The 25,866-nt window shown below is 40.4% G+C and overlaps 1 protein-coding gene across 1 annotated transcript in view; it reads left to right on the plus strand.

Moving 5' to 3' along the window:
* The first annotated feature begins 13,033 nt into the window (after positions 1–13,033).
* LOC124258284 overlaps positions 13,034–25,866 on the plus strand; it is a 32,681-nt gene continuing 19,848 nt past the window's right edge. The window contains exons 1-3 of the mRNA XM_046692350.1: positions 13,034–13,159; positions 22,888–23,019; positions 23,823–24,070. Coding sequence (XP_046548306.1) covers positions 13,087–13,159; positions 22,888–23,019; positions 23,823–24,070 — 453 coding nt within the window. The 5' untranslated portion in view covers positions 13,034–13,086. The remainder of the gene's footprint in view (positions 13,160–22,887; positions 23,020–23,822; positions 24,071–25,866) is intronic.

Here is a 25,866-nt window from a genome sequence, read left to right on the forward strand (position 1 = left end):
TGACGAGCCAACGCTTTAACCACTGGGCTACCCCACCGCCCCAACGACAAACGAAACGCTGGCACCATCAAAGAATGATAACGCTCAAACAGTCAAGTTATCGGAACACAAGTCTAGTCAAACACGTACAACGTTGCAATCCCATTCAAATCGGGCCTCAGAGTTCGCTAGTGTAAGTCATGCAACATCGACATGGTTAACACGGGGAATTTGGAGCCACAATTATGGACTGCATGACTGATTAAGCGACGGAAAATATTCTCGTCCCACGGCAATTGGGCCATTGATTTGTTTGAGTGGCATTCTAGAAGTTGGTGGTATAGAGTTGACCAAACTGTATGGATGATAAACTTCTTTATTTTGACAATGGCGACGTTTCGGTCGCCATTGTTCAAAATAAAGAAGTCGATCATCCATAAAGTTTGGTCATCTCAACTTGGCCATTGTTTACAATTTCGATTTTCGAAACATTTCTTACTCAGTATACACCCATGAAAATGGTAGTATTGATTTTCGTGAATACCTGTATCTGACACTGCTCGCAGTTTCTGGATAAATGGATCTTCAGAAACGAAATTGGATCGGGAATGTGAACATTCATCTATTTCGTTCAGTAGTCAAAGAATGTGGATTGCGGATGAATGTGGATTGCTTTGTGCTAACTTAATAATAAATTATGTTACCGTGTTACTGATGAATAATTGACTTGCCTCTGCGTGTGTTTGCTACAGGTGCCACAAGTGAGGGCAGAATTCAGCCCGTTTTCATTTCACAGTGATACATAAGCACATGGTTACAACTTAGTCAGAATCTTTCAGTGGACCCTTATACATAGCTTATTATTTTGGAAAGGTTTTGGTCGCTTTTTTTGCACAACACGTCAGTAACTATCTTGTCAGCTCTTGCTAGTTTGTTTTCCAATAAAACTACTCGTGAAAATCCTTTTTTCTCTATTCCTATCGGTCACTGAAGAAATTGTCCTGAAAATATTCATATTACGCCTAACGTAACATTAAACAGTCTACAAATCTAAAGGGTCAAGCACTATCAAGAATTCCAGTAACTGCTGTTATCAGGGGCGGTGGGGGTAGCCTAGTGGTTAAAGCGTTTGCTTGTCACGCCGAAGATCTGAGTTCGATTCCCCACATAGGTACAATGTGTGAAGCCCATTTCTGCTGTCCCCCGCCGTGATACTGCTGGAATATTGCTAAAAGCGGCGTAAAACCATACTCGGTGCTGTTATCATACCTGTGTTTATTCTCGATTTATGGAATTCTTCAATGAATGTGCTGGATCATAAAATACAATAGCCATGATAGTTTTTACCTACCGCTCAGTCCAATAATAGTTTGAATGACGCGCTGCTTTTTGGAAGAATCTATCTTGACAAGTGAACCACCCTCAGCGATGCACGTTTCCAGGGCTTCCTCCCAGGACTTCCTGGTTGGGTACAGTTTGACGAGTAACGTTTCCTTACCGAAGGGTATTTTCCTATACCCCTTTGGTCGACCTGACATGACAGAAGTTGTGGTATAGCTGAGTACCTCGGTATACAGTGCAACAGATTTATCTTTTAAGAATATTTCTATTCTCACAGTCTCTCTTTTCGTTCAGTGCGGTCTTTCTTTTTGGGTGCGGCGTTAGAAAACAAACATGTTTACCCAGCTGACATGTTGAACTACATTGGTTTGCCCCTCCTCCCAACCGAACCCATGAGTGGTTCTACCTAATCATTTCATTCGTCTACTTCTATCAAATATCTCAGTCAACGTTCTTCCCTCTACTTCACCAGCTGCATGTGTCCTCTCCAACTAGCCCAACAAGCCATGATGCATCCAATATGAAATTAGTCCTATGTGAAGTAGGTTGTGTCCCATAATTCTAAGACATTCGAGGAACCTATTGCATTAAAAATTTATGATAATTAGAAAAAGAGGTAGTTCCGCAGGATTTACATGACCTCTAAGATCCCATTATTATTGATTTGTCATTTGAAATTTATTGTAAATTGTAACAATTGAAAATGATACACATAGCATGTCACTCGCCTTTAGGCTTCGAAGCTTTTGTGGTATGATTGAAACACTTCAGATTCACAGGAAGATGAGGTTTGCAGGTCATCTCAATTTCCAGAAGCTGTTTGCAGGCAACTGACCCTGTGTTGCTGAATCCTGAATCATTCCAGCAAAAGTATGGAGTCATTTGAGCTAAAGGGATGGAGTCATTTGATCGAAAGGAAAGCATGATAGACCCAGACCCGTGTTCGGGCGCTTGAAACAATGGTTATCATATTGCAAATGGTACACAGGAGCACACTCTCCTCAATTTAAGGTTTTTTATATTTACTGTAGTTTGATCTGACTTGATTCCTTCTTTGTGATTATGAACAACAAAAGTTCCCATTTTTGGTGAATTGTAAGAAAACTTACCGTTCCAACGTAGAGTCTCCACAAGGAATATAAATATGGAATTTTTTGAGACTTATCAAACAAAACTAAATCCTTGGAGAGATTCCGAGTTAGAATGCGATCCCATTCACCAGAGGCTGTCAGTGGCTGTGGTCAACAACAGCCCTCTTTTATTTATCTGTATATACCTTATAATTTTGACGTTTATTAATATAAAATAAGTGCATCTTTTACATAACATGATCTGCATGTAGGATATTTAACAATACCGTGTTCAAGATCTTGCTCTGAACTGTATGCATAGTACAGGAACAGGAACAGGGCAACAATTGCATGTTTCGTATGACAAATTAAATGCATTGACAGGGATAACCTATGACAGAAAGGCTCATATGTGACAGGTTCTATAAAGTGTACATAATTATCTAATATTTGAACATTAACTTGGCTTTGATCCAAGCTGGTTTTCTTATGAGTGAGTGAGTTAATATTTAACGTCACATCGGCAATATCTCAGCCATATCGTGACGAAAACAATTTATACAATAAAAAATGAAACATTTTGAAGAGTAAAACCTGTCGACGATGGACAGTAAAAATACTAGAGTATCACAGATATGAATATAAACTAGCATGTAAGACTAAAACATTTTAATTAAAGAAGACAATACAATATAAAACACGGGCTATAGATCGCCAACAACTGAAAGTAGGTCACCATACTAGGAACCTTGGAGAATTATATTACTTTTGCTACCGGCATGGGCCCTGGCTGGATTTACACCATCCCTTCAGCCATTGGCGATGGTAGGAAGATTTAGCCGAAATTTAAAATAACCAAAATACTACGATTAAAAAGTATGGTTGGGCGAAATTGACTTTGAAAATGTTTGGGACTTATGTACCCTCTCAGGAGGACAATTTTACGATACTTTAAGCCCCTTTGAGGATACTGCCACTAACAATCGCAGTTGCTAATTTATACTACCATTTATTAAATACCATTTATCTATTTACAAAACATATTGTTCAAAATGTATCCAATTATTCTATTTCTTTTAAAAAATCAATTATTTAATGATTATTATTAAATATTTATCCCTTGTGATGGAAACATCAATACAGTCAAGCAGCACATGATTGACCGTGATTCCTTCATCACAAAGGATACAAAACGGAGGATCCTCACCTTTTAACAAATACTCATGAGTATATCTAGTATGGCCAATGCGACATCGTCTCATAATGACCTCCTCAAATCTGGACTGACAACCCAAGAAAGTAAAACCGATAGTTGGATTGATTTGATGTAATTTATGTTTTCTTATAAAATGTACTTTAAAGAATTATTACAAAGAAGTGGTTAATATATCTTGGGTGAGGGACTTTCTCATATATTTATAAATGTTGACTACCAAGCAAAGTTAACCCTGCAATCTATGAATAAGTCAACGAAAAAATGAAATATTAAATACATCCAACATAATAGCTTCCTCACCACTGTTTATATAGATGGTAAACCATTCCTGACAACTAATCATTCATATTGAACCACAAAAAGAATAACTTTTACTGAATCCTTTCGGAAATCATGTTATACGATTACATTATGTAACAATAAATTGTAATTACATTGCCATGTAATAATATACATATATTTTCAGCCATATTTGTATTTTGACGATGTATAATAAGGTGGACGTTTCAGGTATATGGTATTAGCATAGAATCAAAAACAGGTCCTTTGAGATGACCACAGCCCATAGCTTCAGTTTTTCATTCTGAAGCTACAAATATATTTCAGTAAAGGACAAATGAAAGTGCAATCCTTACAAAAAGATTCGCTTCTGTGTGACGAATGAGATGAGGTGCATTTACTGAATAAGCCGACTGAATTTTGCAGTAGACTAATGCCCCTTCGGAACTATAATTATCAGCGGTATAGTTGAGCATTAATCGACTATTTTGTTTTATACTGTGACAATAAACAAGATGGTCAACTCACCGGGCGAAGCCAGCTCAAAAAGAGCAAACAAAAGCAAAAGTCCAGGCAGAACAATATTCATCCCGATTGCCAGAAGTATGTACGCTCAACTGAGACTCTGCTACACAGTAGAAACGGAAATAAATCGATTCCTTCGAGACTAGAAACAGAAGCAGACATATACTCAGCAGCAAAACAAATGTCAGTACGAATTCAAAATTAGATAGGCACTGTAATCAAATCATTACAGAAATGCACATAATAAGCGGATCAAAAATGTTTTTGTGTACAATATCTTGACACATCAAAGAATAACTCAGCGCAATTCCAGGACATTACGTGAACGTTTGCAGTCCATTCCGACTCTTGACTTCAGTATCTAGTGGGACCACCACGAGCGGCAATAACTGCAGCACAGCGTCTATGCATGGAGTGCACCAATCGATTGATGAAGGCCATTGGCACCGTGAACCACACTCTGAGAAAGGCCTGGCGCAATAAATCGGCTGTGTTCGGCCTTGGTGTGACATTATTCAGTCTCCTCTGAATTTCATCCCAAAGATGTTCAATTGGGTTTAAATCAGGACTAAGAGCTGTCCACTGCATAATGTTGACACCGTTCTGCTGTAGGAAATCCCGTGTAGCTCTGGCAGTATGGGCCCGGGCGTTATCATACTGGAAAATGTTGTTCCGGTGACGTGCGAAATGTGGTATGACGTGGGGTCTGAGAGCTTGGTCGATGTAGCGCACCGCTGTGATGCCGCCTCCTCTCCCGGGACCAAGGTTCTGGAACACCTTAGGACCCACTCTCTGATTCAGGCCTATTCCACTCCATACCATGATGCTTCTCCCCATGAGTCTCTTTCCATAACACACTGGTCTGAGTAACGCTGGCCACGTCGTCGCCATATTCTTGTTCTGCCATCTGCAGTTGATACGCAGTACCGACTCTCATGTGTGAACAGAACAGTTCTTAATTGCCTGTATCGCCAGTTTTGGTGTTGTAGGGCAAACTGTAGACGTTCACGCCGATGACGAGGGGTGAGGATAGGTCCACGGTAAGGTCTACGGCAATGGAGGTTCCAGCTGTTAAGACGTCGGCGTACTGTATCAGTACTGATTGGTCTTCCGTGTGTTCCCACTGTCTGGAGGCATGAAGGGATTCTGTACATGCTGTCGCACAACATGGCGGTCTTGTCGTCTTGTGGTCACCCTTGGTCTGCCAGTACGGGGGCGATCATTTGTGGTGTTGGTGGCCCGGAAACGTTGTTGCAGCCTGTAGATGGTCCGAACGTTGAGCTGGAAGTGAATGGCAACGGGTTGTGCAGTGTGGCCAGCTTCAAATCTTCCTAGCGCCTGGTTCCTCTCAGCTGTCTTGAGTCGCGGCATCCTGCTGACGTTGTAATGTGAATGTTTCAACCAGGTTTAGGGGTGCATTTTATAGGGCTGGTCCTTGTGAACAGCACGTGCAGCATGAGTTGCATGAAAAACATGAAGAACACCGTACCATCTCCGAGATCAGGTTGCGTTTTTGAGACCATTTCCTGGGTTCCATTCTGAGTTTGGGAAGTAATGTCTTTGCTCAGGTAAAGTTGGAGATGTTTTCAAAAATTTGTTAAATGAGTTTACAGTTATCCGTTTCTGCGAAGGAAAATTCCAAAATGACGTTTCTTTTGCTGCCTAGTATATATACTTATGACGAAAAGAAACAGTACAATTATCGCTATGTATGCTCAAATGGCTACCGATCCACAGTGGCTTAGTAAGGGAGTTAGGTTTAACGAAATGTAAACAGAACTTAGTTCCGTGTTCGTTTGGTGTCAAGAATGCTCGCTAAAGCAAACAGAGGAAATTTTGTCCTTGTGCAGTTATGTTTCAAAGGTGATCTTTTCTCGGACGATCGATGATAAAATGTATATTTCATGATCTCCTACTTTGTTTCGAGAGTATAAAGAAAGCATCAGCCAGGCACTCAGTCGGCGGCAGCCACCATTAGTATTTCATATAGTTCCTGATACTGGCAAACGTAGTCATAATACAATGCTGTTATTTGTTCTCTTCGAACTTGTTAGCCCAAGTGAGTGAATGAGTATGGTTTTACGCTGCTTTTAGCAATATTCCCGCAATATCACGGTGGGGGACACCAGAAATGGGCTTCACAAATTGTACCCATGTGGAGAATCGAACCCATGCCAAGCCACTAGCCTACCCCACATTCCCTGTTAGCCCAAGAACAGGAAATAAAACTACATGAGAGAAAAATATATGTTTTTCGATGGAAAGAGATAGCATGGGTATGGTTGCGTGTTTGTGATTCATCTGCAGGTAGGAATAACATGCTCCACAGGCATTGGTTCGAGCGTTGTGGACGTTAGATCGTTTTATCTCTGGCAGTCGTTATGAATGCTGATCATTCCCCAGATGACGGGTCATAACATGTTCAGTACATGATCCCCTTCTTTGTTTGAGAGGATGTAACGGATGCTGGTTATGCAGATCTGAAATGATCCCCTTTGAGCACGGGAACAATGACAAACTGAACTTCAAATGGGATAGTCTAGGATTCTGGTACACATAATCTATGTCATACATACGACCCGTGAAGATCCGGGTTACAATTGATCTTCAGCAACCCATGCTTGTTGTAAGAGGCGACTTATGGGATCGGATGGTCAGGCACGCTGACTTGGTTCGTCCAACACTGCCGACAACAGAGAACCCAAGTCATACAGAGATATTACATTGGCCTCAGGTGTATACAAACTCTACTGTGGTATATTAAATACAAGATTAGCCATGGGCAGGAGATAATTCACTGATAGTTGAAGAAGAAAATGGCTTCAGGAAGTAGCGAATCACTGTGGACCACAATGAATGAATGAATGAATGTTCTTTATTTCCACCAATGGTTTGGAGAGTTATACATCCAGTTATGTATATATTTTTAGAACATAACACATATTTGTGAAAAAATAGAAAGTTCAATAATATTTGAAACATTCAACAGAACACAAGTAATCATAGCTCTTGGCAACAGATGATCACTGGGCAATATGTACAAAGCATTACAAGCTATTCTTATAAATACAGAATGCTGGCTAAGTTCCACGCACTGATGCGTTTTGCAATAATGCTCATGAACCTAGCCCAGCTATCAAGGGTCATGTCCTGCACAACCGGAGTAATGGAACCAAGGTATGTGAGGATATCTTCGAGTCTCATATACGTGTCAAGAGACACGTTATCAAACAGATGGCGCTCAGTGCGTTCTGTTTTCTACCAGCTTGTCACAGTAGAGGAGTTGATGTTTTACAATGTCCTCACTTTCAGTCTCGCATATAAGACACAGTCCAAGTGTGACGGGCAGTATACCCAACTTTATCAGGGCATAGACAGGAGGGGTGGCCATGTTATACCACAAACACAGGTTCCAGAGACAATGAGGAGAGAGGCGTGTATGAATGGCACCAAATCTCTGTATATTTGGACGCTCTTGGAGTCTACTTCTCCATTCAGTGTGTTCGTGGTGGCATATAGCCTTCTGTACCATGGAATTCCATACATTATTGCATGGAAATTCTCCTGTTGTCATGAAGGTATCAATGATATCTGAAAATCCATATTTGTGAGCTGCATTCGAGAGGTCATGGGCAATCGATCTTGTACTTTTTACCACAGTAGACGTATATTCCGCGAATCTCAAATACAAGATAGGCTTCACAATACTGGTACTGGCTGAGCGACAGAGTCGGCCCCAAAACAGGAGCTTTGATTTATCTACTCTGCCTTGCATTGACCATAGTCCTAGCACCTGAGCTGTAGCAACTGTAGGAGATCTCTTGTGGAGGTTATGGACTCGTCTAGCAAAGTAGCGCTGGACAATTTCCATTTCATTCATCTCAGTGCTGCTGATATTGCGCCACAGCTCACATGCGTAGAATGCAGAAGGAAAGATAACTCTTTGCCAAATATTGGACGATGACACAGGGTTTAATCCACCAGCTCGTAATCCTACATCTCGGAGTGAATTTATTGCTCTTCTCGCCTTGGCACATGCACGAGTTGTCCTTTCTCTTGCTTTCTCTGTATGCATGATGGATCCCGCATACACAGTGTTGGATTTGATTGGCAGTCTTACACCCCCGATTCTGAATATGGGTTTGTTGAGATATTTTGTAGAATTTGTGAAGGACAGGACACAGCTCTTACTGGCGTTGTATGTCATTCTCCAACGGCAGGCATATTGGTGGATCTTGTTAAGAGCCATATTGATACCATGTACAGTACGTGTCCCAGTCGGCAAACAGGGCACTAGGACAGAAGATTTGTCTGGTCCAGTGTAACTAGAGGTGTTAAGCAGGGATGTCTCTTATCCTCTACTACTTTTCAACCATTTTATCAATGATTTGGCTGTGACTATGAAAGGATGAAACTACGGGTGTTGTAATGTATGCAGACGACATGGTTCTCTCCGCTGAGTATGCTTGACCATCTAAATGGGTGGTGTTCAAGTAATAGGCTTTGGATCAGTTCTGAAAAAACGTACATTGTACACTTTCGAAACCCATCTTATACCAATGACTCAACAAAGAGTGTTTACTTGCGGAGATTTGCATTTCGAGACTGCGAAAATGTACCGCTACCTGGGACTTACATTGAGCGAATTTTTAGACTGTAATGACACCGTGAAATACGTGTCCCAGTCGGCAAACAGGGCACTAGAACTGATTAAGCTTCTCGGTGGTGTGGATTTTGATGTGCCCAAAAAGCTATATGACATCAATGTGCTACCAGTGATTACCTACGGCGCGATGCTGTAGTTGATGACCTTGGATGGGTACCCTTCAGTATATAACAGGTTGCAGCTGTTCGGCATTGGCAGAGGTGTGCGTTGATGGGCAGATCTCGTTTAAACAGACAAATATTCACGTTGGCAGACACATGTGCTTCATCAGAGATGAAGAGAATGTGAGAACTTGAATTTTAAAGTTCACAAGTTATTTAGAGAATGCACATGCAAAATACATCAACCTTTATTGCTGTGTGTCTGTTTACTTGAGTCCCCAAGATGACGTCAAAGTCAGCACCATTGTCAGCAATTACTACTTGGCACGGTCTCGGCACAGATTGGATAAATATACGAAGTCGCTCTTGCGGAATTATCCCCCACTCTTCCTGCAATGCAATGGCCAGTTGTGGAAGTTTCTGAGGCGTGCTTTGACGTTGACTTACACGTCGATCGAGTTTATCCCATGGGTGTTCTATCGGGTTTAGATCTGGTGATCGGGAAGGTCATGACTAGACATTGACGTTAGAATCGGCAAGGTGGCGGACCGTGACGCTTGCTGTATATTATGCTTGTCCATAATCGGAAGCATGTGACGTGCAAGGACTGAGGTTGGTGTACCGATTTGCTGTCAAGTCCCCTGAACCACCACTGAAACAGACCTTTGTGTGCTGGATGTCTCACCCCACACCATGACACTCACTCCACCGAATCTGTCGACCTGTCGACTGACTGACTGTCTGAGTTTAGTTTTACGCCGCTTTTAGCAATATTCCAGCAATATCACGGCGGGGGACACCAGAAATGGGCTTCACACATTGTGGCCATGTGGGGAATCGAACCCGAGTCTTCGGCGCGACGAGTCAACGCTTTAACGCTTTAACCACTAGGCTACCCCACCGCCCCTGTCGAATGCAATTAGGGGCAATATGTTCATTTCACCGACGTTAAAACTGAACCAGACTCGCCTCCAGTTTCTAAGGTTCCAGTTCCGGGCTCTACGACACCAGCGCAAGCGATTGCGCCGATGGAAGTCTTTCAAAACAGGGCAAGAACTGGCCTTCCCCACTTCACACAATCGATTCCTGACAGTTTGATCGGAAATTCTTCTCAAACCGGCTGTGGCAAGACGATGACGCAAGTAAGCAGCCCGGATGTAGCCGTCCTGGGTGATAACTCTTGGACGGCCGCTTCTCGGGTGATCTTGGGTGGAATTGGTCTGCAGGAAACGATCCCAGAGCAAGATATGGTGCTAAGATGAACGTTGAAATGTCGGACAACTTCAGACTGCGACTCCCCAGCTTAAAGGCGGCCTATGGCGATGTTTCAATTGCGGCACTCAGTCGTGGCATGATGATTTCCTCTTTTCCAGGCAAAATGGAATGACCATATTAAACACAACGTTTGCCTGTTATTCGATACCGCATGCTTTTCCGCTTGCATTATGTTTTGCATGTTTTCTTGGTGACGTTTTGGCGAAGAATAGTTCTTCAAACGCTTCTAAAACAAGGGGAAAAGTGAAAATTGCCGCGTTTTGGCGCTGAAGCAGTCTACAATCACACACAGATGACGTTGGGGAAAGAAATAGTATATTTGTATTGTTTTTGCCGCAGCTACATGAGTCCAATATTCTCAAAATCACCTATGCATTTCTTTTTTTGAAGAGTGTATGGGACTTTTTAAAAGTGAGTATTCTACCGAACGATATGTAATCTCGAATATACCAGGAAACTACAGAAATGCTTTTGCAAAATTTAGATGTGGGGTATCACCAATCAGACTTGAAACATGACAATATGAAAATCTCGTAGTTAAAGGTAAGACTTTCTTATGTGCCAAAATATTTGTGTTGAAAATGAGGTACATGTAATTCTAAAGTGTCCCATATATGATGGCCTGAGGAGGACCCTTTTTAATTGAAGCCCCTAACGTATGCAATACGTTTGAGTGAGTGAGTGAGTGACTGGGTTTCGTTTTACGCCGCACTCAGCAATATTCCAGCTATATGGCGGCGGTCTGTAAATATCGAGTCTGGACCAGACAATCCAGTGATCAAAAGCATGAGCATCGATCTGCGCAATTGGGGACCGATGACAACAATACGTTTGATATGTTGTCAGATACAGGGAGGTGTTCAATGGTTTTTTTAAAAATGATCTGTTCTTATTGTGTGCCAAAACCTGTTTTAGTGTTCTTCAACGACGGAAGTGGTCTTATACAAATGCTATGCCGCTTATAACTTCTTACATCTTAACAGTATTATATTCGTCTTTTATCCGAATATATATGTTTGTGTACGTCTCTCATAATTCCTACTGGAATGAATGGCTTGTGCGTTCCCTTTTATACATTGTATACATCATCTGTAAATATTATATGCTCAAGGCGAGACTCAAATACACAGTCTGTCTGTCTTTCTGTTCATGCCATCGTATCCCAGTTGCGTAGATCCATGCTGATGACGAGTCCAGATTCGATTATTTTCAGACAGCCGCCAAAGAACTGGAATAATGCCGAGTGTTAAACACAAAACAAACAAACAAACATTTTTTTGTTATACCAAGCGTTGTCACAACACTATGGTCATCTTAAATATGCAATCGTTCAAAAGACTCACTGTCAAGAACTGGTCATTCACGGGCAGTTTCTATTTTCAGAAAAAGTATTTATTTTTAACAGAGATATGTGAAACTACAATTCTCACGGGGCATACCTACTTACACAAGGACGCGAACACATGGAAGCATAAATGTCTTAAACATAAGCCTAAATTATTCATGCTTGTAGAAGTGCAAGACAGTCTTAAATTATAGTTTTGAGGTCATATATTCGAAATATGATATTGAAGAACAATGAAGTTAACTATGTACATTCGTGGCCATCATTTTAACTGTGTCACGCTGAATTTCCATCCTGGACACTAGATGCCCCGTTATGTGGCGTATCTGTGAGGGAATATGTGTAGTACTAAGGTGGACATATTTCTGATGGTGTTCATGAATGGTTTGAGGGGCGGGGGTAACGTAGTGGTTAAAGCGTTCGCACGTCATCGATTCCCCACATGGGTACAATGTGTGAAGCCCATTTCTGGTGTCTCCCGCCGTGATATTGGTGGCATATTGCTAAAAGCGGCGTAAAATCTAAAACTGTTGAACTGTGAAACTATCAACTGTTATAATATATACTTTATGAATGACGTAACTTCGAAGAGTTAACTAAGGGAGCTGTGTGACGTGTTTTTATGTGGTTGTTTTTCTTAAAAAACGATCTTTAATTTAACGTACCTTGTGCAACAAATTGATATCTATTAATATGTTATTTATATTTTTTTATTTACATGTACATGTATTTATAAATAATAAAAGATTTTCGTTCCTCTCAATACGGGCTGGGATAATAAGAATGTACGTGTGTACGTGCGTTTGCGTGTGAGTTCAAAAAGGAGAGCGTATCTTGCTACACAGGTTGGCACAGCCTTGCATGTCTCAACAGGTAAGACATAAGCTTCCGAAAATAGCAGCGGAAGCAAGCAGCTTGCACTTACAATAGAGCTCCAATGATTACTACAGTCCCTATCGCCCATGACCCATTTATACATTGTCCGATAACACTGGCGAATTCTTATAGAAACACCCTGCTTTAGTGAAATCATTGGTTGATATCTGTGTTTGCTCGAGGGTTCTCGTTACACGCCGTGATCACTGACAGTCGCGCATTGCGAAACTTCAACGTTTCCTGTCGGCTAAGTTGACCTAGAACCTGCGGCTTGTTTAAACACGAAGGTAGGCTGTTTGAGACTATCAGTGTTCGTGATAAGCCGACAGGTTGAATGGTATATAACGTGTATGCTGTAGTGGGGTAATCAGTTATAACTGGAGGACTGTGGGCTGGCTGTATCTCCTCACAACATGTCAAGTGTCAGTAGTCGACTGGCCGGGTATGTTGTATTGGTCTGCTCGGTCGCTGTAGCAACTCTCCCGGGTAAGTACACTAGATTTAAAGGGGCGCTGATCCAGGGCGTTTATTGTTTCCCGCCAACAATCTTATTACGCCAGGTGGTCAGTCCCTGCTCTCTCGACTGTGACGCATACGGGGACTTGGCAGCTGTCCACCTTGGCAGAATTTCTTCAACCTAAACAATAGGGCAATAAGAACGGTGGATGCCCATCAGATGCCTTTGTTTGAAAATATCCCGGTAGTTCTTGTCTGATTGTAATGAAATGCACATTATAAGACAAAAATACCTAGACGTACATTGACTTAGGTATTCTTTCTCAAACCTAACATGTTGTATCCCTAGCAGATGAAGTAAACCTTCAAACTGTGTTCATCTCTTATCATAATAATGAAGATGGAAATATTAATGAGTTAAAAAAGCTTTCATCTTTATTGATAAATGTAAGGATATGCAAGTTATACTTATAGTACAAATTGCGCTTGCGGATGGCGCAGCAGAGATCGCAACCCAATCAAGAATTCTGGGATATCAGTCGCGGGGAAAAACAATAGCAAAAGCAACAGCTAGTCATTGGGATTTGCCCGGGATCAGCGCCCCTTTAATCAGTCTTTCAGTTGACAGGGGTTTTGGGAGATCTACATGTGGTATCTGTATGAGTGAGTGAGTAAGTGAGTTTAAATTTAACGCCACAACCGCAATGATTCAGCCACATCGTGATGAGAATTTGAACATGAATATTCAATATTTGGATTATGAAATCTGTCAGCGATCGACAGTACAACTAGGTGATAGCGTATAAAAGAATAGATAAGTAAACAACAACACATTGTAAAAGTGGGCTATTGATCGCCAGCAACTGAAGGTAGATCACCATACTAGGTGCCAATGGAGAGGGGGAGGAGGGTAGCCTAGAGGTTAAAGCGTTGGCTCGTCACGCCGAAGACCTGAGTTCGATTTCTGGTGTCCCCCGTCGTGATATTGCTGGAATATTGATAAAAAAGCAGCGTAAAGCTACACTCAGCGCAGTGCCTTTGCTCCCTGCATACCTTAGCTGGGGTATCTATATGAGCAGGACATGGTTCGAGGACTATGAAAGGAGGACATGGTTTGAGAACCATGACGGGACCTGAAATAGAACGACAGGACGACTGACATGGGCATGGTGACGACAGGACGCGCTGTGAGGACTGTAACGGCAATGCATGTGACCAGTTTGGTGACGGCAGGACATGTTACGGGTACTGTAACGTCAAGATTTGCTACGGGGACTGTGATGACAAGACGTGAAGGGTCTGTAACCAGAATACATGTTACGGGGACTGTAACAAGAGGTGACGGGGGCTGTAACGACAACACATGTTACGGGGACTGTAACGGAAGACATGTCGGAGGCTGTAACGAGAAGGCATGTTACGGGGTCTGTAACGTCAAGACTTGCTACGGGGGCTGTAGCGAGAAGACAAGATACGGGGACTGTAACGACAAGTTTGGTTTGCTGTTTAACGCGGCATTATGCAATATTCCAGCAATATGGCAGTGGTCTGTAGATAATTGAGTCTGGGACTAGACAATCCAGCATCATGACCATATATCTACGCAATTTGGCTACTATGGCATGTGTCAACCAACTCATGCGAGCCTGACCACCTGATTCAGGTAGTCGCCTCTTATGACAAACATGCGTTGCTGATGTCCAACTAACGAGGGGCGTTCATTAAAGATTTCCCCTGACCCACTTCTGGTTGTCACATTTGGCTGAAACTTCATGTGAGTAATGACACATATGTCTATGTGTCATGTTGAAATTATTGGTACTGTAACGTCAAGACTTGCTACGGGGACTGTAGTGACAAGACGTGACGGGGCTGTAACGAGAACACATGTTACGGGGGCTGTAACGGAAGACATGACAGGGGCTGTAACGGAAGACATGACGGGAACTGTAACGGAAGACATGACGGGACTGCAGCGAGAAGACATGTTACGGGGACTGTAACGGAAGGCATGACGGGGGCTGTAACGAGAAGACATGTTACGGGGACTCCAACGGAAGACATGACGGGGGCTGTAACGGAAGACATGACGGGGGCTGTAACGGAAGACATGACGGGGACTGTAGCGAGAAGACATGTTACGGGGACTGTAACGGAAGACATGACGGGGACTGTAACGAGAAGACATGTTACGGGTCTGTAACGAGAAGACATGACGGGGGCTGTTACGAGAAGACATGTTACGGGGCTGTAACGGAAGGCATGACGGGGGCTGTAACGAGAAGACATGTTATGGGACTGTAACGGAAGACATGACGGGACTGTAACGAGAAGACATGTTACGGGGACTGTAACGGAAGACATGACGGGGGCTGTAACGAGAACACATGTTACACATGTGAGTAATGACACATATGTCTATGTGTCATGTTGAAATTATTGGTACTGTAACGTCAAGACTTGCTACGGGGACTGTAGTGACAAGACGAGACGGGGCTGTAACGAGAACACATGTTAGGGGGACTCCAACGGAAGACATGACGGGGGCTGTAACGGAAGACATGACGGGGACTGTAGCGAGAAGACATGTTACGGGGGCTGTAACGTCAAGACTTGCTTCGGGGGCTGTAAGTTTGGTTTGCTGTTTAACGCCACATTATGCAATAGTCCAGCTATATGGCGGCGGTCTGTAAATAGTTGAGTCTGGACAAGACAATCCAGTGATCAGCATCATGACCATATATCTACGCAATTTGGATACTATGGCATGTGTCAACCAACTCATGCGAGCCTGACCACCTGATTCAGGTAGTCGCCTCTTACGACAAACATGGATTGCTGATGTCCAACTTAACTCAGATCTTCACAAAATTTCAACATTTAGATGACATTGTAACAGTCTTTAAATAGATTTGTAGTGTAAATCAAGTTGCTTTGCTTCTGAAATAATTTCCATTCTGAAATAGGCTTAATCATGTTTGGTTGCCTGTTGTTCTGACATCGAACGTATATAATTCTGATAGAATAGTTTTTCTGACATCGAACGTATATAATTCTGATAGAATAGTTTTTCTGACATCGAACGTGTATAATTCTAGTGAGGGAGTTAAGATTTTAAGTCACATCATAAAATTATAATACATTAGTTGTTCTGATATCGAACGTATATAATTCGAGTGAGAGAGTTAAGATTTTAAGTCATATTAATTCTGATATCCAACATATATAATTCTAGAGAGGGTTAAGATTTTAAGTCACATTATATAATTCTAGTAGATTAGTTGTTCTGATATCCAACATATATAATTCTAGTAATTTATTATGATGAGGTCGAACGTATTATAAGTCATATAATTCCAGTAGATTAGTTGTTCTGATATCGAACATATATAATTCTATAATTTATTATGTGAGTGAGCCTGTTCTGATATCGAACGTATATAAGTCTATAATTTATTATGTGAGTGAGCCTGTTCTGATATCGAACATATATAATTCTATAATTTATTATGTGAGTGAGCCTGTTCTGATATCGAACGTATATAAGTCTATAATTTATTATGTGAGTGAGCCTGTTCTGATATCGAACATATATAATTCTATAATTTATTATGTGAGTGAGCCTGTTCTGATATCGAACGTATATAAGTCTATAATTTATTATGTGAGTGAGCCTGTTCTGATATCGAACTTATATAATTCTATAATTTATTATGTGAGTGAGCCTGTTCTGATATCGAACATATATAAGTCTATAATTTATTATGTGAGTGAGCCTGTTCTGATATCGAACATATATAATTTAATATGTGAGTGAGCCTGTTCTGATATCGAACATATATAATAATCGATTATGTGAGAGAGCCTGTTCTGATATCGAACATAGATTTTTAAGTCACATTATATAATTCTAGTAGATTAGTTGTTCTGATATCGAACATATATAATTCTAGTGAGGGTTAAGATTTTAAGTCACATTATATCATTCCAGTAGATTAGTTGTTCTGATATCGAACATATATAATTCTATAATTTATTATGTGAGTGAGCCTGTTCTGATATCGAACATATATAATTCTATATGTAAGTGAGCCTGTTCTGATATCGAACGTATATAAGTCTATAATTTATTATGTAAGTGAGCCTGTTCTGATATCGAACGTATATAATTCTAGCGAGAGAGTTAAGATTTTAAGTCACATTATATCATTCTAGTATATAAGTTGTTCTGATATCGAACGTATATAATTCTAGTGAGTGAATTCAGATTTTAAGTCACGTTATATAACTCTAGTAGATTAGTTGTTCTGCTATCGAACGTACAATGTATATAATTCTAGTAAGAGAAATAAGATTTTAAGTCACATTATATGATTCTAGTTGATAAGTTGTTCTGATATCGAACGTATATAACTCTAGTGGGTGACTTAAGACTTTCAGTCACATTATATTATTCTAGTAGATTAGTTGTTCTGATATCGAACGTATATAATTCTAGTGAGTGAATTCAGATTTTAAGTCACGTTATACAACTCTAGTAGATTAGTTGTTCTGCTATCGAACGTATATAATTCTATATGTAAGTGAGCCTGTTCTGATATCGAACGTATATAATTCTAGTGAGTGAATTAAGACTTTAAGTCACATTATATAATTCTAGTAGATTAGTTGTTCTGATATCGAACTTAAGTAATTCTAGTGAGTGAGTTAAGATTTTAAGTCACATTATATAATTCTAGTTGTCTACATATAAGATTAGTTGTTCTGATATCGAACGTATATAATTCGAGTGAGAGAGTTAAAATTTTAAGTCACATTATATAATTCTAGTAGATTAGTTGTTCCGATATCGAACGTATATAATTCGAGTGAGAGAGTTAAGAGTTTATGTCACATATATTATATAATTATAGCAGATGAGTTATTCTGATATCGAACGTATATAATTCTAATAGTGTAATGTCTGCTATTGTCCTTTTTATCGACGCGTAGACTATCTATAAATCATATGCAAGGTTTTTATCGAATGTTATTCGATATCTGATTTATACTGTTTTTTCAACCATTCTCAGTTAGGTGTGTGAGTGAGTGATGTTTTACGCAGCTTTTAGCAATATTCAACCAACGTCACGCCAGCATTAGGCGTCAGACATAATGATATAATGAGATGAAATTGTATGATATGTTATGATTCTTCAATTTAGATGTGTTATAGGGATTATCACGGGTCTATAGTCAGACTGTTAACTTTTTGCGGTATTTTAGAAAAAAATGTTTTTATTCTTACATTCAAATCAAAATGGGTAGTGGATTTCTATTACACTGCCCACTGCGAACAAAACACACACTTTGTGAAATAGACATTTAGGCTTTTCGAGTTTTTAAGGGATTATTTTAGGATATGACAAAGGGGTGCTGTGTTCACAACATCAAATCATTTCTGGCACACAGTTACTCAGGCCTAAGACCAGTGAGTGAGTTGGGCTTTACACCGCTTTTAGCAGTAGACCAGCAATATCACCAGAAATGGACTTCACACATTGTACCCCATAGGGAAGTGAATCCAGTTCTTCGGCGTGAAGACCGAAAGCTTTAACCACTAGGCTACCCAGGCTTAAGACGAACTGTCTCTGTTAAACGAACCTCCGTTTCTTAACCAAATACCTAGTTTAACATACATATATCTCGCATTCAGGTGACAACGGCGTTTATACACGCGTTCTTTGCATGTGTCAGATCCAAGATAAAGAAGTTTCGACGTAACAGGAAGTAAGGAAACCTCAGGTCGAAGTAGTGTTGTTCGGAGGGTACTAATTGCTTCCACTGTTCATTGTTTTCCTCCTCAGCTAATCGATACCTAAGTTTATTTGATCCCAATTCGATAATAATGATGTCCATCATTCTTGGGTTCTCAGCGGTCGATCGATCAGTCAATACACAATTGACGTTACTGTAATAACTAATTGTAAGTAATTGTAACAATTGCAATACGTTGGATGAAAATATGCATTGCTTTTGTCTATGGACACTAGAAATCAGTATTAACTAATTGTAAGCAAGTTGAGGACCCAGAAGCGATTGATTTTTGTCCAGCCTGTGCCAGACAAAATAGATAAAATAAATAATAATCACATCTGCAAATCTGCAAATTAATACGTTTACTATGTTGTTTGGTTTTCTTGACCCGGTAATTGTGTATTCTCATTTAAGTGGTCGTTATCAATAACATCCTTACGCTAATATATACATATGTACTGGGTAACATTTCATAGAAGCTATAGTAAACGATTTACCCGATTTAGATCTCTATATAAAGAGTGACAAAAATGTTGTATAACAAGAGGCGTGACATCAACATTCCTGGAGTGAGCAGCTCCAGCCTCAGGTGTTTACATTTCTCTTTGCTTCTATTACAAACAGCGTCATATGAACGTTGTTTGGTCAGATTTTATGGATGTCAACTTCTTTATTGTAAATAACACGACGTTTCGGAATGTGTCCTCGCTCCTTCATCACAATAAAGAAGCCGACATCCGTAAATCTTGCTATTCTTGTGATGAAGATGTGATCAAGAAACGTGGTGTTATTCACAATAAAGAAGTTGACATCCATAAATCTTGCTTTTCTTATGCATTCCACTTCTAAATTACCTTCAAAGATTTGTTTGGTCGAGGTTAAACATTTTGTGGAGGACATGTCAACGTTGTACGTTTTTCAGATTGTATAAGATTGAATACAACGTGCACCTACCAAATAAAAGTGTATAACAATAGACCTCGTTAATACGAACACTTTGGTTTTTAAAAAAACCCGTTCGGATAGTGAAACGTTCGTACTGCTGAAACCACAGTATATGCACCGAGTTACTTCCCCTTGATACAACTACAACTTAAATAAAATTATTTTTGAATGAAAATGCAAGCTTACATTTATAACGTCCAGATAAACCACGAAAGAAGCAAAAACTATGGCGATTTTTTTCCATTTGTGACATGTCATAACATGCCCGTGCCTTTTTCTTTTATATTTTCATTTTTTACGTCATCAGAAAATTATTATAAAAAGATTTCTTAAATAATATGTATGGTCGCCTATTTCCCGATATCTGTGGCTTTCCGCTCGGTAACATGACATAACAACGGCAAATACCTGCGTTTTCGAAGCATCGCATGAATAACATGGGAGGCGAATCCATAGGCGCTTGACTCTGATATGTTTATAAGTATGACCTATATATATAGGTCATACTTATAAACATATCAGAGTCAAGCGCCTATGGGCGAATCGTTTGATGTCGGGTATCGTTCGAAAGCTCTGAACATCAACAACATCACTGAACCCTTGCCGAGAGTATTTTCACAGTTGTAAGAAGCGATTTTATTGGATACAAATTGGTTTCTAATGACGCTTTTTCCACTACAGTCTGCTATAAGGTTCGTGATTGGTCAAAATCAGACACGTGACCTAAGGCAGCCAATCATATTACGGAAATGGATACCGTCCTCGTCCTCTTTGACAATGTTATTGTGGACCCGCTGCCGAAGCATGTGTCCGAGTCGCTAAGCCGCTAAACAAACAACGTGTCATTTTGGGTGGGCCAGTCAGCAGCGCGGTCAACTTCAATCGTTCGGATTAACGCAGCTGTTTACAACGTAATTAGTCCAATCCGTTCCGACTGACCAGCGTTCGGAGGCGGAAACTGAATCATCGGATTAACGAGGTGTCAATTATATACAATATATAGGGAGATGATTTGGTGCCCAGTGAGTAGCGTTCGGAAGTCGGTGGATTCGGATTAACGAGGACCGGATTAACGCGGCCTGACTGTATATCCATTCTTATGTCAAATGATAATTGTTAATTATCACACAAAAATACGTTTTGTTTGTTTGTTCTTTAACGTCACACTCAGCAATATTCCAGACCAGACAATCCGGTGATCAACAGCATTTGCATCGATCAACGCAAAAAGTTGATACGATGACACGTGTCAACCAAATCAGAGAGCCTGACCATCCGATCCCGTTAGTCGCCTCTTACGAAGAGCATGGGTTGCTGAAGACCAATTCTAACCCTGACCTGCACTAAGACATATAATCAGTATCGGTAAATGTGTGTGTGCGTGTGTGTGTGTGTGTGTGTGATTGTTTGTTTGTGTGTGTGTGTGTGTTGTGTTGCGTGTAGGGGTGGGAGGGAATTGGACGTCCTTCAAGGAAAACGCTTTTCTGAGGATTGTCCTCGTTTACAACAGTCCTAGCATATCCAACTTCATCCTAACGAAACCGTAGGATAACTCGAAGTAGTTACATTGCATCCACTGCATCTGCAGGTATACTAGCTACAGTCAGTGGCCAAAAGTCTGTTCGCAAAACATGTTACGTTGCCCATGTTTTGAGGGGTAGGTTGACTTTGAGAGCGTTTCGCGATGCTGATAAGCCACCAATCGTAATGTGATTTTGGGTACAAATTTCACAGGTCACAAAATATGTTTAGCACCGATAATATGCGATTATCTCCCTTGCTTTGTTTATATTTTTGTCGTCTGCTATCATGCCGCTTGTCAACCGAGAATTGACACCTGACCAAAGAAATTTAATTGTTGACTTGAAACAGCAAGGCCAATCAAGCTACAAAATTGCTGATTTGACAGGTATAAACCCAAGAACAATTCAGAAAATTTTAAAACGTTTTCGGGAGCGAGGTTCAGTTAAATCGTTGCCGAGAAGTGGGCGGCCCCGAAAATCGTCACCAAGAAGCGAACGACGGCTTTTCGTCTTGTGAAAAGAAATCGCCGGCAAACACTTGGGGATTTGACAGCAAAATATAACAATCAGGGACCGACTACTCTGTCTTCTCGCACTGTCAGATGAAGATTGTTCATTGAGGGGTACCGTAGACATGTGGTAAGCAAGAAAATCACAATTTCTCGTGTTAACAGAGAGAAGAGACTCCGATTTTGTCGGACAAAATTGCATTGGGGAAGAAATGAGTGGGATAATGTCATTTTCAGTGATGAGACACAAGTCCAGATCGGGATAGACAGAAAAGTTTATGTGTGGAGAAAGTCGCATGAGCGGTTACGACTTGACTGTTTGGGGGTTCGCACCGATCATGAACGAAATTCGAAGTTTTCAGTGATGTTTTGGGTGTGTGTGTCTTCGTATGGAGTGGGAACTTTAACTGTCGTTGATGGCAACATGAACACTGATAAGTACATTGCCATTCTTGATAACCACTTGTGGCCTGTAGTTGCCAGGCATTTTGTCAACCGCAATTGGATTTTCCAAGAAGACAATGCCCCTTGTCATGTGTCCATTCGAGCTAACCGTTGGAAACAGGAAAATCATATTCCGACTTTGCCGTGGCCCCCACAAAGTCCAGATCTCAATATCATTGAAAATGTATGGAAAACTGTTAAATATCAACTCAAAGCCAGATTAGGTGACATTAACTCCTGACAAGATCTCATCCGTGTGGTGAATGACATTTGGACTGGGCTTAGTCCCGTTTACATTCGTCGTCTATATGACAGTTTACCAAGACGACTCCGAGATGTCCTAAGAGCACAGGGTCATATCTCTAAATTCTGAAAATTTGAGGTGAGTACCTTTATTATTTACATAGATACGCGAATTTTAAAAGGGGACCCGACTCCGCTAGAAATAGCCGTGACGTCACCGGTGCGAACAGACTTTTGGCCACTGACTGTATGTTATATTCCCATTTCTTACTCTCGTTCTCTTTCACAACTGTTACAGCGCTGGCAAAATCAACACAATGTGACGCTCCTCTGGGTTTTGAGAATGGCAACATCACAGATGATCAAGTTTCTGCATCATCATCTCTCAATTCCACCTACGCAGCAAAGGCAGCAAGATTTAACATTGGAGGTAAGCAGTGTTTGTCTTGTATTATTACGTTTAAGCATTGAGTATGATATGTTGATAGCTGAATACATGAACCATTTCTCTAGCCCGAGAATAGTGCGAAATATTCATTGTGTTCTGTTCTTTGTGAGCTAAAAATCAATACACAGTTATGTCTTGCAATAAAGTCAAAGAAATATCACCAAATTCCAAATTGATAACTGCTTTTGTTTTCGAGATGTCATCAAAAGAATTTGACTGGGTTAGGGATCTTGCAATCATAATACCAAACTGTGAAACGAGGTCACCTACATGCATTAAATGGACATGCTAAGAAAGGAAACAAATCAAAATACAAGGAATACGTGGGGATGACTGAAATATATATTTAGTTGTTAAGAAATGAACTAAAATGTAATTTTTAGCAATGAGGTTGTTTTACGTCGCTTGAAGCAATATTCCAATAATATCATGGCAGGGGATACCAGATAAGGGGTTCTCACATGGTACTAATGTGGAGAATCGAACCTGGGTCTTCGGCGTGAACGCTTTACCCACTAGGCTACCCGGTTGACCATCGCTGCAATGCAAATAAAGCACAGAAGGTGACCTCGTGTCCTGAAGATGCAACAGTTGAAATTATGTCCACAAAAAAAGGTGTTTGCCGGTACAGAACAGTAAGAGCATATGGGTATACGGAAGGTTGACAAAAGGAGCTTAAGACCAGTTTTGGGTTAAACGTGTATGTATTCGAAACGGGCCAATAAACCAATAAAATCTAATCAAAACATTCAAATCGTGTCAAACACAAATGTGTCACTTTACAGAAGGATGGGTAGCCCAACAATCCAATGGCAAAGAGTACCTGCAGGTTGACCTGCTGACTCAGCATAACGTGACCAGCTACTCAGTCCAGGGCAGCAGGAATGGGTGGTACCCAGAGGCAGTGCTACTGTTCTACAGCCAGGATGGTCTTGACTGGGAGAGTTACGTCACCAGCAATGGGACACAGAGTCTGCCAGGGACACCAAACGCCTGGGATGTTGTCACAGTGGACTTAAATCCAGCTGTACAGGTTTGTTTGTTGTTTTGTTTATTTTTTTGTTTAACACCCTAATCAGCAATATTCCAGCTACATTGCGGCGGCCTGTAAAATAGTCTAGTCTGGACTAGACAATCCAGTGATCAACAACATGAGCATCGATCTACGCAAGTGGGATAAGATGACACATATCAACCAGGTCAGCAAGCCTTACCACCCGATCCCGTTGGTCGCCTCTTACGACAATCATGGGTTGCTGAAGACCAATTCTAACCCGATCGTTATTGGTCAGCTGTAGAGGTAGGAGTGATACATCCCATCCCCGAACTCGTTTTTTATAGTCAGTGATGATAGTTCCAGGTTTTTTTGACAACCATTATTGGCATGAGTATATTTGAAATTCGATTATGAACATGGACAATAACGGAATCTTTCTTCAGAAGAATATTTACATTTAAATCTGTTTAAGCCATTCGAGAGCATGTCTAGATTATAGCATATTTTCTAGATGACGAGACAAAATCTAAAACTGCCCGTTCTCACTGTAAATGTCAAGACTCTGGTGAGTTAATATCTTATATTTGTGACCCAATATTTTAGATTTGTGACTCAATTGCATTGTACTGGAAATCTTTATTGTCATTCATTGTAGTTTGCTCATTGTTTATTCAATATATATTATTGAATATTTTAGACTTGTCTGTGTTCTATTTGGCTGGTTCAAAACTCTGAAACCTTTTTACACGGCAACTTATTAACCGTAACATAGTCATGCTCAAGTATTGTGTTAACACCATGTACATCTTGAGTAAAAGGTGCTTTTAATCTGTCTTGGCAAAAGATAATGGGGGCAAATTGGTATAAACAAACAACTTGACAAATTGAAAGATCTTCCTATTTCTTCAACCAGTTGAACGTTATGTTATGTTCCCTCCCATTCAGTTGTTAGACGCTGCATTAATGAAATATCCACAACACAAATGCTCTCCAAAACGCATCGTCTGCTACAAGCAACCACCTTAGATTGTTCAGGGGAGATAATTCCAACACTACTTGCAAAATAACTGATCTCATTTAAAAAGACAATACACATATGTGTATATCTTAACAGAATATATTATAAAATCATAGCTATACAACAAAACAATAATTAAATGGATCAATAATGTATTCATCATGTAAATCATGTGTTAACTATTTTACAAATGGCAAAAAGTAATACTTTAAATGTACAAGGAAGATCATTTTGGTATTATTAGGTAGAACATTAAGTAACACATAACAAGGACATTTTAAAATATACTGTATATTGAATTGAATTGATCCAAACAAATATTACTGACATTGTGTACAAACATTTAAAACATTCTTAAGGAATATAAATTTGGTGGCCATCTCGGAATATTGTCATCACCAGGGGGCGCTACATGCTAGATGTAAATTACATGCAGCACTATGACGAAATTCCTTAATGAAATACTGAATATGTCAAGATAATTATGATATATTGAGCATAGACTGACATACCGGTAGTTAGAGGTTTCAAACTGGCTGCCATGTTGGAGTTTCTGTCACCAAGGGGCACTGTTGAGGTGAATCCATGTCCAGAAATGTTTAGAATTGTTCGATGTGTCAGTGTGACAAGTTTGGTGCTTTTAACCCAAATTCCACAATTTTGACAAAATCCTAGCCTTAACCGCCCAACTAATAAGAGAACAGACAGGAAAGCATACAGATCGGAATGGATGGAATGCGTTACGGAGATACACGATTATAGTTAGGGCTGGCTATCAATATAGATTGTGGAGATCGATAATCGTTAACTAAAT

This window comes from Haliotis rubra, unplaced genomic scaffold (genome assembly GCF_003918875.1).
Source record: "Haliotis rubra isolate DU_JTF1 unplaced genomic scaffold, ASM391887v1 Scf69, whole genome shotgun sequence".
Taxonomy (NCBI): Eukaryota; Metazoa; Mollusca; class Gastropoda; order Lepetellida; family Haliotidae; genus Haliotis; species Haliotis rubra.